This window comes from Podarcis liolepis, assembly GCF_965112155.1.
Source record: "Podarcis liolepis genome assembly, chromosome: 3".
NCBI classification, from domain to species: domain Eukaryota; kingdom Metazoa; phylum Chordata; class Lepidosauria; order Squamata; family Lacertidae; genus Podarcis; species Podarcis liolepis.
In genome coordinates this window covers 114,285,675-114,299,196 of record NC_139557.1, presented here as the reverse complement: position 1 = coordinate 114,299,196, position 13,522 = coordinate 114,285,675, and the positions used below count along the sequence as shown (strand labels likewise).

The following is a 13,522-nucleotide window of genomic DNA, read 5'->3' as shown; positions in this document are numbered from 1 at the left end:
AGTACCAAATAGGAAGTTGTAACGCAGGGCATTTATCAACCTCCTTGTGTTATTTGTCAGCCTGCTTCCTTGAATAAAACTCACCTGGTCCTCATTTAAAAGTAAATAACAAAAAGTTACAATTCCTAAGCAAATCATTTCATAATGCATTGATCTGTACCCCCACATCAAAATCCACTCCGTTTTTTATACAAAGGTGCACATATTTCTTTTTTGCAGCATTTCTCCTCAAATCAGATTGCGAGGGCAGAATATTTATACTGTTTTAAATGAAATATTGGCAAATTATTATGCTGTTACTGGGTGGGGAAGGTTGGTTAAAAATCCAGAGACAGTGTTACTGAGGGCTTCCTGTCAATTTCAAAAAGGATAAATTTCACTGAGGACCGTGTTGCTTCATTTTTAAGATGTCATAAACAAAGTGACAATTCTGATAATTTCATGTCTGGAAAATCCAACACTTCCTCTCTATAATCCGTCACTTTTACAGGCCTATATTTTTCCCAAGGAGAAACCCAACCCTCATTTAGAATCAGATTAAGTTCAATTTCTCTGTGGACAAACCAGAACTACGAAGGGGGGAAAAGTAGGCATTTGAAAATTGTTTTGCTCGTTAACGGCATAATTCTTCAGTGACCGTTCTAAGCCAAGCAAAATAAATTTGTGTGGGGTGGAAGCAGTCCAGGAATGGGAGATGGCACGCACTAAGTAAATGTCCATAAATTGGCACATTTTATAGCTGATGCATATGCAAAATCTGATCAAGCTTAAGAGGAGAATAGCAAGCTTTAGGGAAGCGTCACTACTGGGCAGAGTTTTCTTTTGTTTGACAGCCGTGGCCAAATCATGTCTGTGATGTATAATTTCTAGAAGAATGAAACAAGAGCTCTGCTGAGCGGTATTGGGGGGGGGGGGAATGGCAATTGGCTGTGGGAACTGAAGACACCAAGGTTTAGTAGTCTAATGGTTTCCTAGGAAGGAGCAGAGCTTTAGGGAGTGACAACGCAAGCGCTTTGATGACCTCCCTGCAAACGCAGAATCTGGTCATGCAAAAGGGGGACGTGGCCTTGCAGTTGCGACATTCCTTCCCCCAGGAAATGTGAACGGTCCCAGCAGCCTCAGTTTTCAAGGGGAAACTTTTAGAAGTTTTCCTTTCAATCTGCATTTTATTAATTGCTGCACTCCGGTTAACTTTGACCACTCATTTTAAGAGAGGTGTAACGTGGGTTTTAATTTGATGGTACTATGCATCGCATCCTGTTTTGTTTTGTTTTGTTTTAAACCTCTTGGTAAATAAAATAAAGCATCGGCATCTTGAAAATCTCAGCTTTAAGGCTTTCAGTACCAAAAGCTATGAAATAATAAATAATAATAATAATAATAATAATAATAATAATAATAATAATAATAATTTATTACTTGTAAACCGTCCATCTGGTTAGGTTTCCCAAGCCACTCTGGGCGGTTTCCAACAAAGATTAAAAAGACATTAAAATGTCACACATTAAAAACTTCCCTGAACAGGGCTGCCTTCTGATGTCTTCTAAATGTCAAATACTTGTTTGTTTCTTTGACATCTGATGGAAGGGTACTCCACAGATCGGGTGGCACTACTGAGAAGGCCCTCTGCCTGGTTCCCTGTAGCTTTGCTTCTTGCAATGAGGGAACCGCCAGAAGGCCCTCGACGCTGGACCTCAGCATCCGGGCAGAACGATGGGGGTGGAAACACTCCTTCAGGTATACTGGAAATAAAAGGTTTTAATGTGTGCTGATATCCTGGTGATATCTCAGAAAACAGATCTGGGATTTTTTTGGAGGTGGGCAGGAGGAGATGATATGGTGGTGATTCTTCAGTGTCACACTTAACTCTTTGTGTGTAATTCCTTATCCTGAGTAATTATTCTTCTGCAAGCCTCAAAGGGCAAACATGTTTCATTTGCATAATTAATAGAAATAGCACTCATTTTATTTTGATTTAACCCACAACCGCCAAAGCATGGAGTACCCCCATTGTTCTAGTTTCATGGGGAAGGTGGTTTTAAAACAACAACTAACAAACCTAGACAGCATCTTAAAAAGCAGAGACATCACCTTGCCAACAAAGGTCCGTATAGTTAAAGCTATGGTTTTCCCAGTAGTGATGTATGGAAGTGAGAGCTGGACCATAAAGAAGGCTGATCGCCAAAGAATTGATGCTTTTGAATTATGGTGCTGGAGGAGATTCTTCAGAGTCCCATGGACTGCAAGAAGATCAAACCTATCCATTCTGAAGGAAATCAGCCCGAAGTGCTCACTGGAAGGACAGATCGTGAAGCTGAGGCTCCAATACTTTGGCCACCTCATGAGAAGAGAAGACTCCCTGGAAAAGACCCTGATGTTGGGAAAGATGGAGGGCACAAGGAGAAGGGGATGACAGAGGACGAGATGGTTGGACAGTGTTCTCAAAGCTACAAACATGAGTCTGACCAAACTGCGGGAGGCAGTGGAAGACAGGAGTGCCTGGCGTGCTCTGGTCCATGGGACAGGAGTTGGGAAAGACATGCAGGGTTCTTTTTGGTTAAATATCACCTAAAAATACAACCAATATGCACTCCAAGGTTTTCAAACTGCAGGAGAGGTTCCTGGAGTTCCTCAAAAACTGATCAAATGCCCTTTATTTAACAAATGACCAGTAATCTTAGTCCAAAACCCAGCCACATGGTTTCTGATGGGGACTGGTCTTTCAGAATGCATGCTTATGTTTTCTACTTTTAGTCTCTTTCTATGATTTTCCATTTTATACATTTCAATAATTTTATAATCATTTTTTTACATTTCAAAACTTGACTTCCTTCCCCCTCTTTCTGTGGCTCCTTAAATTTATTCTTCATATTTTTGACATATCTAAATTAACTTAATTCACTCATTTATTTATCTACTTTAAATACATACTCTTATAAAACTGCAGGTTATTACAATAATCCTGCCCGTGTTCTTATCTGTTTACAGTTCATCTGTAAATATTCAATAGACCATTTCCATCCTTTTATTAAAAGTTTGTTATCTTGGTTTGTTAATTTTTCGCCATTTCTGTATATTCCACAGGTTTTTGTATCTATTCTTCTTTTCCTGGGACTTCCTTCTTTTTTTCCATTTTTGGGCAGGTGACATTCTTGCCGCTGTAGCAGCATACATGAATAAATTTCTTTACGGTTTTGGCAGTTCTGTGCCTATAATTCCCGAAAGGACTTTTAGTTTCAACAGGTTTCACCTACACTGTCACAAGCAAGATTACATTTTGCCAAGCCAGAATCAGGCCTAATAGTTCCAGTCTAAGATTGCGGCACATCTAGCAACATTTGCTATGCATGCTGTGTTGACTTTGAAAGGACAGAAAGGAAAGGAGGGTAAATAAGGATGGTGGTTCTCACAATGGCCAAAATAATTCTATCCTCCTCCTTTATCTGGCCAAAACTAGGGATCTATCATCCAAAATGGGTCTCAAGTCCATATCGTGACATCGGTTTCCTAGTTTTTGACCTGGCAATATATTTCAAATCATGATGTGTGTGTGCATCCTATGGCAAAAATCAGTATGTGGGAAAAACTGTGAAACCAGCCAATGCCTCAATGTAGCTCCATCCATACTTCAGACACTGTGATATATCAGTGTATTGCAATGTGGCATATCTGGTGGCATATCACAAAGTTGGTAACCAGATATTGCCAAGTCCAAACTTCTCAAAGTGGCTAACCATTTTAAAAACACAAGAGATGGAAAATCCACAGCAAAAAAACTATGTAAACATATGCTAGTTTAAACAACAGAGCATATGTCTCAGCCAGGATGAAAACACTTTGTGAACGCAGAAATTAAAAAGGCCCAGGGAAATAAAATACTAAAAAGCTGTTTTGTCTGGTACGGAAAGCACATCAAACCTTCCCAAAGATAGTTCTGGAGTTAGGGTCACCTTCCAGAACTGCTCACCTTCCTTACTGCTGAAGTGAAGGGGAACTGGAGGATCTAGGTGGCGGTTCTGGCAGAACGGGCCATGGTGCCAGGTCAAAGTGGGAACTTTCTAAGAGATCCAACCCCAGTGTGATTCTGTCATTTAAACATCATTGGTGCAGTGTGGGATCTAGCCAGCATTAAGGACGTGGGAGACTGCAGCACCACGCTAAATTTCAAATGCCATTAAATAATAATAATAATAATAATAATAATAATAATGTCCCAAGCTAGTAAACCATTGTGTCTCATTCATTTCACAGAACCACAGAATGGTAGAAGTTGAAGTTGAAGGTAGAAGTTGATGTTCTTCAACACCAACTTCGTTGGACTGGTCATGTTGTACAGATGTCTAATTATCATCTTCCAAAGCAACTACTCTATTCCGAACTTAAAAATGGAAAGCGTAATCCTGGTGGTCAACAAAAGAGGTTCAAAGACTGTCTCAAGGCAAATCTAAAAAAAATGTAGTATAAACACCAGCAATTGGGAAACACTTGCCAGCAAGCGCACCAATTGGAGAACAGCCTCTACCAAAGGTGTCATGGGCTTTGAAGACACTCGAACTCAGGACAAAAGGGAGAAATGTGCTAAGAGGAAGGCACACTTGGCAAATCCACACTGTGATCAACTCCTGCCCAGAAACCTATGTTCCCACTGTGGAAGGACGTGCGGATCTAAAATTGGCCTCCACAGTCACTTACGGACTCATTGTTAAAACCGTGTTTATGGAAGACAATCTTACTTGGCTACATGTGATCCCCAAAAAGGAAGAAGAGAATGGTAGAGTTGGAAGGGACCCCGAGAGACATCTAGTCCACTCCCCCACCCCCTGCAATGCAGGAACCTCAACTAAAGCATCCATGACAAATGGCAAATTTGCTGCACTGGGTTTAAATCAAACCAAAAAACCAAACAAAAACCAGCCATTTTGGTGCTTTCCTTGCTGCTCTTCTACATTGCTTTGCTTTTTATGTGGTCTTGCAAGCCGCTTTGTGTCTTTGTGGCATCGAAATCAAATCCTCGTTAATAAATCTCAGGTCACTTAACTGGGATTATTACGCCGCCGCAAAGTTTGTGGCCAAAAGAGGATCTGAACCCTGTACCGAGTTAATCTTATTCATAAAGGTATTTCTAGACTGCTTTTCATTTTTAAACACCAAAGCGGTTTACGGCGACAGTACGTGAAACCACACAATCAAGGCCATATAAAAAAGCTAAAAACAGACGGCAGTTAACTGTTGTGGAAAGATGTGCTCCTAATTGCCTGCGTAGGGCAGACGGAATTGAAAAGTTTTCAGCGTGCATTTTACAAGCTGAAATGGAATGCGCCTGCTGAATCTTTTATCGGCAAGGAACTGGCCCAATGACCACTTAAAAGCTCTATTTCTCGTTGTTATCAAGCTTGGCGAATCGTCATGCCACTTTCAACCACTGTTAAGGAATCCTGCGCATTACAGTTTGTTAAGGGTGCTGAGAGCTGTTAGGAGACGCCTACACGGAACTACAACTCCCAGACTGGTTTCCCAGTCCATCCCTTTTCCTGGGGGACTCTGGGAACTGTAGCTCTGAGAGGGGAATAGGAGTCTCTTAACCAGGCACAGGCAAACTCAGCCCTCCAGGTGTTTTGGGACTACAACTCCCATCATTAGCTAGGGATGATGGGAGTTGTAGTCCCCAAAACACCTGGAGGGCCGAGTTTGCCTACGCCTGCTCTTAACCGTGCTCAGAGCCATTAAACTGCAGTTCCCAGGATGCTTTGGGCAAAGCCACAACTGTTTAGAGTGGTATCACAGTGCTTTAAATTTATGCTGCAAATGTGGCTTCAGGTCCAACAACACATCTCTCATCACACACCACAGCCTCTCTGCATATTTAAAGCCTCGTGCCTGAGAATGCCCCGGTATCACTGCAAAACGCTTGTGCAGAAGTGCTTCAGCATTGCTTTGTCGAATTAATAAAAAGCATATTGAGATGAAGATTTCCACCTCTCTTAGGAAAGGAACAAACCTCTTAGCATCAGCTGTGTAATTTACGTGTTAAAAGCAATTGGACAGGAGACAGTACCTGAACTCTTCCTCCCCCCCCGACCCCCCCCCAGCCAGCCACCCCCTTACAAATAAACACACTGGAACAAATTTAATTCAGACAGTTCATATTCCTCTTATGTTCATCAATGATGGCAAATTAAAACCAGTCTCATGCACTCTGCGTGCAGGGCCCAGAGTATTTAAAAGAAGCTCGATATGTTAAGCGCAGTATATCTCCAGAGAAATTAGGTATTGACTGCATGCCTCAGTGAGTAGAAAATCTGCACAAATCCATATGCCACATTGATCCAAATATTACTTTTTAACACTACTAACAATGTAACAAATTTTTAAGAGGTATGCTTGACGCAGGTATAATTCTCTTTAATTATCAAGGAACAAGCAAGGAAGGCAACACTATTTGCACAATGCGGCTTTCGGGAAAGAAAACGAATGCTCCATAAGATCTGGGCAGATTCTGGGATTAAAATTTGGGGGGGGGGGAGACCCAAGCCAATCGTACGGTTGCTTAGACCATTGGTTTCAAGCACAAAGAATTGAATTTGGAGGAAATAAGAGGCCCCAATGCCAAATGTTTATCGCTCATATAGCATTTTTATGGCTTTACAGCTATTTTATCACTTCTGCCGCAAGGTGGGCTGTGATTCTGTTTAAGACCAAGACACAAACAACCCCAGTTTTGCATGCAGAGGGGGAAGATTTTTTAGCAACGCAGAAAAGCGGTCTGAGGCAGAGCCAGTCCGTGGAGCCTCCTAGCTCACCTGTGTTGACTGACAGCAGTTTTCCAGGGCTTCAGACTTCCCTGGAGATCCCAAGGATTAAATCTGGGTCCTTGCATATGCAAATCACACGCACAGCTTTAGGAGCAAGCCAGTGATGCAATGCAGGCAAGGGGTGCAGAGGCAGGGAAGCCCATGTGTGTGTTCAGACATACGGCACTGGACCCAAGAAGGGTTACGTCTCAGAACCCCCTTTTGGTGTTGCTGCTGCGGCAAGCGAGTCACTGTAGCAGGCGACCTTCACGCCTCACGTGACGGAGATGAAAGGGAAATGGAAACAGCCTTGCTATGACAGTCTATCAACATTGTGAATGGACTTGGGTGCATTTTGAGCCCAACCTTCTGCAAGGCAGGAATCTCAACTGAAGCATCCATGATTGGTGACCACCCAACCGCTGCTTAAAAATCTCCAAGGAAGGGAGAGTCCACCACCTGCCAAGGGAGACCATTCCACTGTCGAACAGTTCTTACTGTCAGAAAGTTTGGAAAGAATCTCCTTATTTGTAACTTGAACCCCAGAGTGGCTGGGGAAACCCAGCCAGGTGGGCGGGGTATAAATAATAAAATTACTATTATTATTAATCCATCTGTGGAGATCACACAGGGTCCCCGGATGTTTCACTGTCTATTGATCCCTGTGCCACCACTTTATATCTTACTGCCACCACCCAGGCCCTACCTGGGACAATACTGAGTCCAGTCAGGGTTAAATTGGAACATAAACTTCTGATTATTTATTGCAGTTTAACAAGCGTGTGATTTCATAAACGGTATCAGTCAATTACAATCATGGGGTGCCTATCCAGACCTATAACTTCCGCTACCTGCTCTCACTCACTAAACCACCTCTCCGATATTTACTCGTCTTCCTAGCCCCTAACTGTTCCTGACTCAACTTATTTTGCTACACTAACTCAACCTACCCACAGACTCTATCCCAATTCACTCCCAGTCCAACCAACCTCCCAACGAACTCCTCCCTTCGCCTTCCCAGAGCTGGTTTTATAGTCCCTCTGTCTCCACCCCCCTGGGTTCTGATTGGGTAACCTGTTTAACTATTTCACCTCCAGCACTCTCATATGTTAACGTCACACCATCCATCGGATCAAGTCCTCATGAGCACAAAAATGTCTGCCATCTTCATCAACTCACTTCCCCTTGGCCAAAAATAGTTACCCCCACATATGCAAAACAGAAAAAGCCCATAACCCATAGAGGTGGAGCACATTACACAAATGCACTCAGGCTGCGCAACTACAACTCACCACATAATTCAGCTATTTGAGCGTCTGCGGAGTAACTATTCCCTATTCCCTTGAACCAGGGAAACAGTGAGCACTCAAACGCCATCCGTTCAGGAGCCGTTTTTCACCCGATAATTCCTTTCATAGACTAATGCAGGTGCCTTTTACAGAACAGGCCATGCTTGCCTGTCGCCACATGTCTCACAGCATCAGTGGACTTAACAGATTTCCACCCTCCTCATCCCACTGCACGGGCCAGAAAAAGCTTGCCCATTATGGCCCCTTTCCTCCTGAAATGCTTCCAGCAGGTCAAACAGTGCAATTGTCTCAGCACCAGAGAGGCGCAAGAGTCCCATTTCATTTTTCCTAATGACCAGCGTTAAATGACTGCAGGTCTTAACAGTGCTGGCAAATTATCAAGGCCCTCTACATTACATGGTCAATGGTCCTTTTAATAGAAAAAGCAATAACGTATAGCTGTTTGTGCCAAGTAAAACTCGTTAGAAAGTATTAGTTTAAGATAACAGTTCAGCAGCTATTAACGACCACAAATGTTTGCCGACGCGCACGTTCCCTCTTCTGGTGGGGTGGGAGGAAAGAGAGAGAAAGAAAAGGCCTGTCACTTTTTCTTAAGTATGGACATTATTGTTTATACAGAGCCATCAATGTATATGAGGCTTGAAGGAGGAGCCTTGGAGAATGGTCAAGGGCATGTTTCGAATGCAGGATCGATGCCCAGTTATCACCAGCTACAAAGTTTGCAGATAAAAAAGCTGGAAAAGATCTACAGAGCTGCTGCAAGCTAAATTACACAGTATTGGCATATATCTGTAATCTCACTTCTGTGCCGCATTTCTCTAAAAGGAGATTACAAGAGGGAGAGAGGGAAGACAGGGGCAAGGCTAACAGCAGGATACAAGGCATGGGTAGGCAAACTAAGGCCCGGAGGCCGGATGTGGCCCAATCACCTTCTAAATCTGGCCCGTGGACGGTCAGGGATTCAGCGTGTTTTTACATGAGTAGAATGTGTCCTTTTGTTTAAAATGCATCTCTGGGTTATTTGTGGGGCCTGCCTGGTGTTTTTACATGAGTAGAATGTGTGCTTTTGTTTAAAATGCATCTCTGGGTTATTTGTGGGGCATAGGAATTTGTTCAATCCCCCCCCCCCAAAAAAAAATACTGTCCGCCCGCCCCAAAGTCTGAGGGACAGTGAACCGGCCCCCTGCTGAAAAAGTTTGCTGGCCCCTGATACAAGGTATGCATATTGGCAAATGCACCAATACTGATTTAAGTCCTTAAAAGCCCCAAACAGCTTTGGCCCTGTATACCTGAAGGAGTGTCTCCACCCTCATCATCCAGCCCGAACACTGAGGTCCAGCTCTGAGGACCCTCACTGCGAGAAGTGAAGCTACAGGGAGCTAGGCAGAGGGCCTTCTCAGTAGTGGCACCTGCCCTGTGGAGCACCTTCCCATCAGATGTCAAGGAGACAAGCAACTAGACAACTTTCCGAAGACATCTGAAGTTGGGAACATTGGGAAGTTTTTAATGTTTGATGTTTTGTTCTTTTATATTCTGTTCAAAGCTGCACAGAGTGGCTAGGGCAACCAAGTCACATGGGCGGGGTACAAGACCTGTATTATTATTATTATTATTATTATTATTATTATTATTATTATTAATTATTATTAAGGCAAGGGTAAGCCAACCCTCCAAATGTTGTTTATCTCCAACTTTCATCATCCCTGACCATGCTTGTGGTAGCTGATGGAAATTAGAGCCCAACAACATCTATGAGAGCAGGAGAGTGTCTCCTAAAGGTTCCCTGAAGATCAGAAGCCACAGGAGATCATGGCCTTTAGTGTGGTTGCCCCTGTTCTGTGGAACGGCATTCCTGCCGCTATTCAACAGGTGCCTGCTATCCACACTTACCAGAAACAAGTGAAGACGTTTCTGTTCTGGCAACCTTTTCCAGCCACGTGAACAGGTCTCTGCCAGGGGTGTTAACTCAGCAGCACTGCTTTAAAATTTACCCGATGTTCCTTCCTATGTTTGTTCCCAACTGTTTCTTAGCTGCTTTTGTTGAATTCTGTGCATTGCCTCAAGGCATTTATGGAAGGCAATGTGATAACATCTGGAAAGCACATGTTTGCTACCCATGGACATTGGGTGGGGGAGATCAAATTAAAAAGCTTTATAGAAGAGGCAGATTTTTTGGGAGCGGGGTTGAAGCTGGTAGGAGAAAGAGAGGAGGAATCTTATTGGCACGTTGGGAAGGAATTTGAGACAGAACTCCTAAATAGCACCTACTCCCCCCCCCCCAAAAAAAGTCTCAAGTTAAACAGTAGTCAAAGTTTGGCAATAATCACTTTTATTTTTTCCACACTAGCATAACATTAGAATTGACTTTGTGTCTTGCTGACATAGCAACTAAGAAAGTCGTGTTGCATTGACCACCATCGATTGCAAGCAATGCAGCCATTGGGGGGACGGACAGGCTCGCCCAAGTGCCATATGTTTTCGATATTGACCTTTTTCTCTTTTTCTATGGCTCTTTGGGCCGGCTATTGAATTTGGACTGCAGTGTAATAAACAGCTGAGGTTTAATTAATGGTAAATGAATACAAGACACAGGTTATGACTTTAACTAATTAGGGAATTGTTGAATTAAGTCTGCCTTGGAATGCAAGGCAGTGCAATCAATATCCAATAAAAGGACTATGTATGTAATTTACCTGCAAATGTGTTTCCAATACCGTCAAAGTGAGTTTAAATAAGTAAGATATATGAAAGGCTACTGTGGGGGGGGGGAGCTTGAGGGAGCAGGGGCGGGCAAGAATTTTTTAAAAAGTTAACACTTCACATAGCTTGCAAAATAACGAGAAAAGATGATGAGCTTTGGGAAGTTTAATCAGAAACAAGGAGAGCTGTCTTGCCAAGAGCACAGCAGAAGATAGAGGGCCAAAACGATCACTGACTTCGGCCAACTGGTGGCCTGTATGCAGGAGGATTCCTATGTGTTTTGATATGAGTAGAAAAATAAGGCAAGCTACAGATGAAGCCACAAGGTTAAATCTCTGCTGAATTAATTTAGCTTGCACTCAGTTACAGAGCAGTCCCATTTTTGTGTGTGGATTTTCCCTATGAATGTACGAATATTCCGCAGGTAAATTGTACACATTTTGTAGGCATTCTTCCTATACAGTGGTACTTCTGGTTACGTACTTAATTCGTTCTGGAGGTCGGTTCTTAACCTGAAACTGTTCTTAACCTGAAGCACCACTTTAGCTAATGGGGCCTCACGCTGCCACTGCGCCACTGGAGCACGATTTCTGTTCTCATCCTGCAGCAAAGTTCTTAACCCGAGGTACTATTTCTGGGTTAGCGGAGTCTGTAACCTGAAGTGTCTGTAACCCAAGGTGCCACTGTATAGCAAAATGCATAATTATCATTATTATTTTGCATTCTTTTAGGGACCAAAGGGGCACTGCAAAATCTAGAGGTGCACATAATGAGGGGGGAATCTTTTCCCCCCCTTCAGCTGAAGGGCCACATTTCATTCTGGATAACCTTCTGGAGGGCCAGAGACAAAAGAATGTGGAGTCCTGAATTTAAACTTCACCTTATACAGTCGGCTGGTTTCTACACATAGTCATCCTGCCGCCTCTCTATTCTCGCATCCAGGCAAGAAAGAATCACCATCAGAGGTTAAGGACACACACTCCAGCTAGGCAAATTTATTCAGGAATGATGTCGATCAAGGATAGTGAGGGGCGTAGCCTGCAGAGAGGCTCAATGGCCAAGACAGAGAGGCCTGGAGGGCCAGGGGGACGCCCGAGATTCTCCTTTCCCCGCGGTCTAAATTTGCAAGCAGGGCTGTCAAAACAGATTCATCTGCTGCAAAAAGCGGACTGAACGAATTACTTGGCCTGTTCCCAAGTCAGGCTGGAAGCAGTGAGGGGGGAAAAGAGTGAGAGAGTTCCACTCTACTACTGATCTGATTGTACAGCTTCACAGTGCACGACATCAAAGTTTACTTAAAGGCAGTAATTTCCTTTCTTTAAAAAAATGAAGGTGGAAAAGGAAGTTCTCTTCGCCTTGCAGCATTATTCAAAATCCACTGTTCTGTAGCATGCTTTCTCCCTTGCTGCACTACAGACTTAGGGGGACAGGAAGTCGCCACACAAAGCCCCATAAACCTGCTGCTTCTCCAAGTACGCTTCACACCAGCCCAATTACTCATTTCTCCTCCCCGAAATGTTTTTGAAGGGGTGAAGGAAGACCGGGGGAGGCAGAGAGCAACTTACCTACTCCCTTGTGAGCATCTAAGCTGGTAAACTCTATGGTCCCATTATGACCCTTCTTAGGATTTTCCCGATACTCTTTGTGGTTCCCATCGGGACAATATCTGTAGGCGAGTCCATAATCAGCAAGATAAACCTGGAAGACAAGAGGAGAGAAATGAATGATGCCTTTGTCCTCTGGAAAAAGTATAACCTTTCTAATTAAGCTGGAGGAAAACGGTGGCTTGAGGAGACTCTCAGATCTGCATTTTATTAAGCCAAATGGCATCTCAGGATAAAATATGTCCATCGAGGGGCTGTTAAGAGCTACCCTCGCCTTCCTGAGTTGCGTGCCTCTTCCATACCCAGTCTTATTTCAGAGCAGAAAGGAATTTTTGTCTGTTTTGCTCCTAAGCTATCTTCTCTCCAGGTGGGCCTCCAGACATCATAAAGTGCAATATGTCTTTTATCTGTCTCCATGCTGCTTATGGGACCCCGTCTCCTTCTTACTAAACACACTCACACACGCAGGCACGACAGATCGTGTCTTTCAACAGCCAGCCCTTCGACAAGTTCATAACAGCCGTGCTTACAGAAAAAGGACGGGAGAGGAAAGTTTCCCACAAACACCAAGCGTACGACATACTAATTTTTCCTCCTGGCGGGGGGGACAAAAAGGCTCCAGGAGAGAACATCTCTCTGTAGTTGGAACAGAAGCTTTTGAAAGTTTTCCAACAGCCACGCAAAAAAGGAACTGCAAATAATCCTGAGAAAGAAGACCCCCTGGTTGTCAGTTTTGCCATGTCTGAATCTGGCAGCAATAAGGAAAAAAATGGTAACCCATTAGGGGCGATGTCTCAAGCAAACCCAGCTATGCTCTCAGAATCTGATGGCCGCCTTGCTGAGCACTTGTTTAATGAACAGAGCATGGCAACTTGACTTGGTAAACTCTAGGTTAGATTACTGCAATGTGTTATATGTGGGGCTGCCTTTGAAGACGGTTTGGAAACTTCAGCCGGTTGCAGAAGTTGGCTGCTAGGTTGCTCAGTGGGGCAAGAAGGTATGAGCTTATTACACCAATCCTGGCCCAAATGCGCTGGCTGCCAATTAGCATCCAGGCCCAATTCAAACAGATGCTTTTGACCAATAAAGCCTTAAATGGCTCAGGACCACAATACCT

The 13,522-nt window shown here is 43.6% G+C and overlaps 1 protein-coding gene across 3 annotated transcripts in view; it reads right to left on the bottom strand.

The window, feature by feature from the left end:
* The window catches only part of VRK2 (VRK serine/threonine kinase 2), a 76,127-nt gene that overhangs the window by 28,127 nt on the left and 34,478 nt on the right, over window positions 1–13,522 (bottom strand). For all 3 annotated transcript variants that reach the window (XM_083494521.1, XM_083494520.1, XM_083494522.1), the window contains one exon: window positions 12,367–12,499. In XM_083494521.1, coding sequence (XP_083350647.1) covers window positions 12,367–12,499 — 133 coding nt within the window. The remainder of the gene's footprint in view (window positions 1–12,366; window positions 12,500–13,522) is intronic.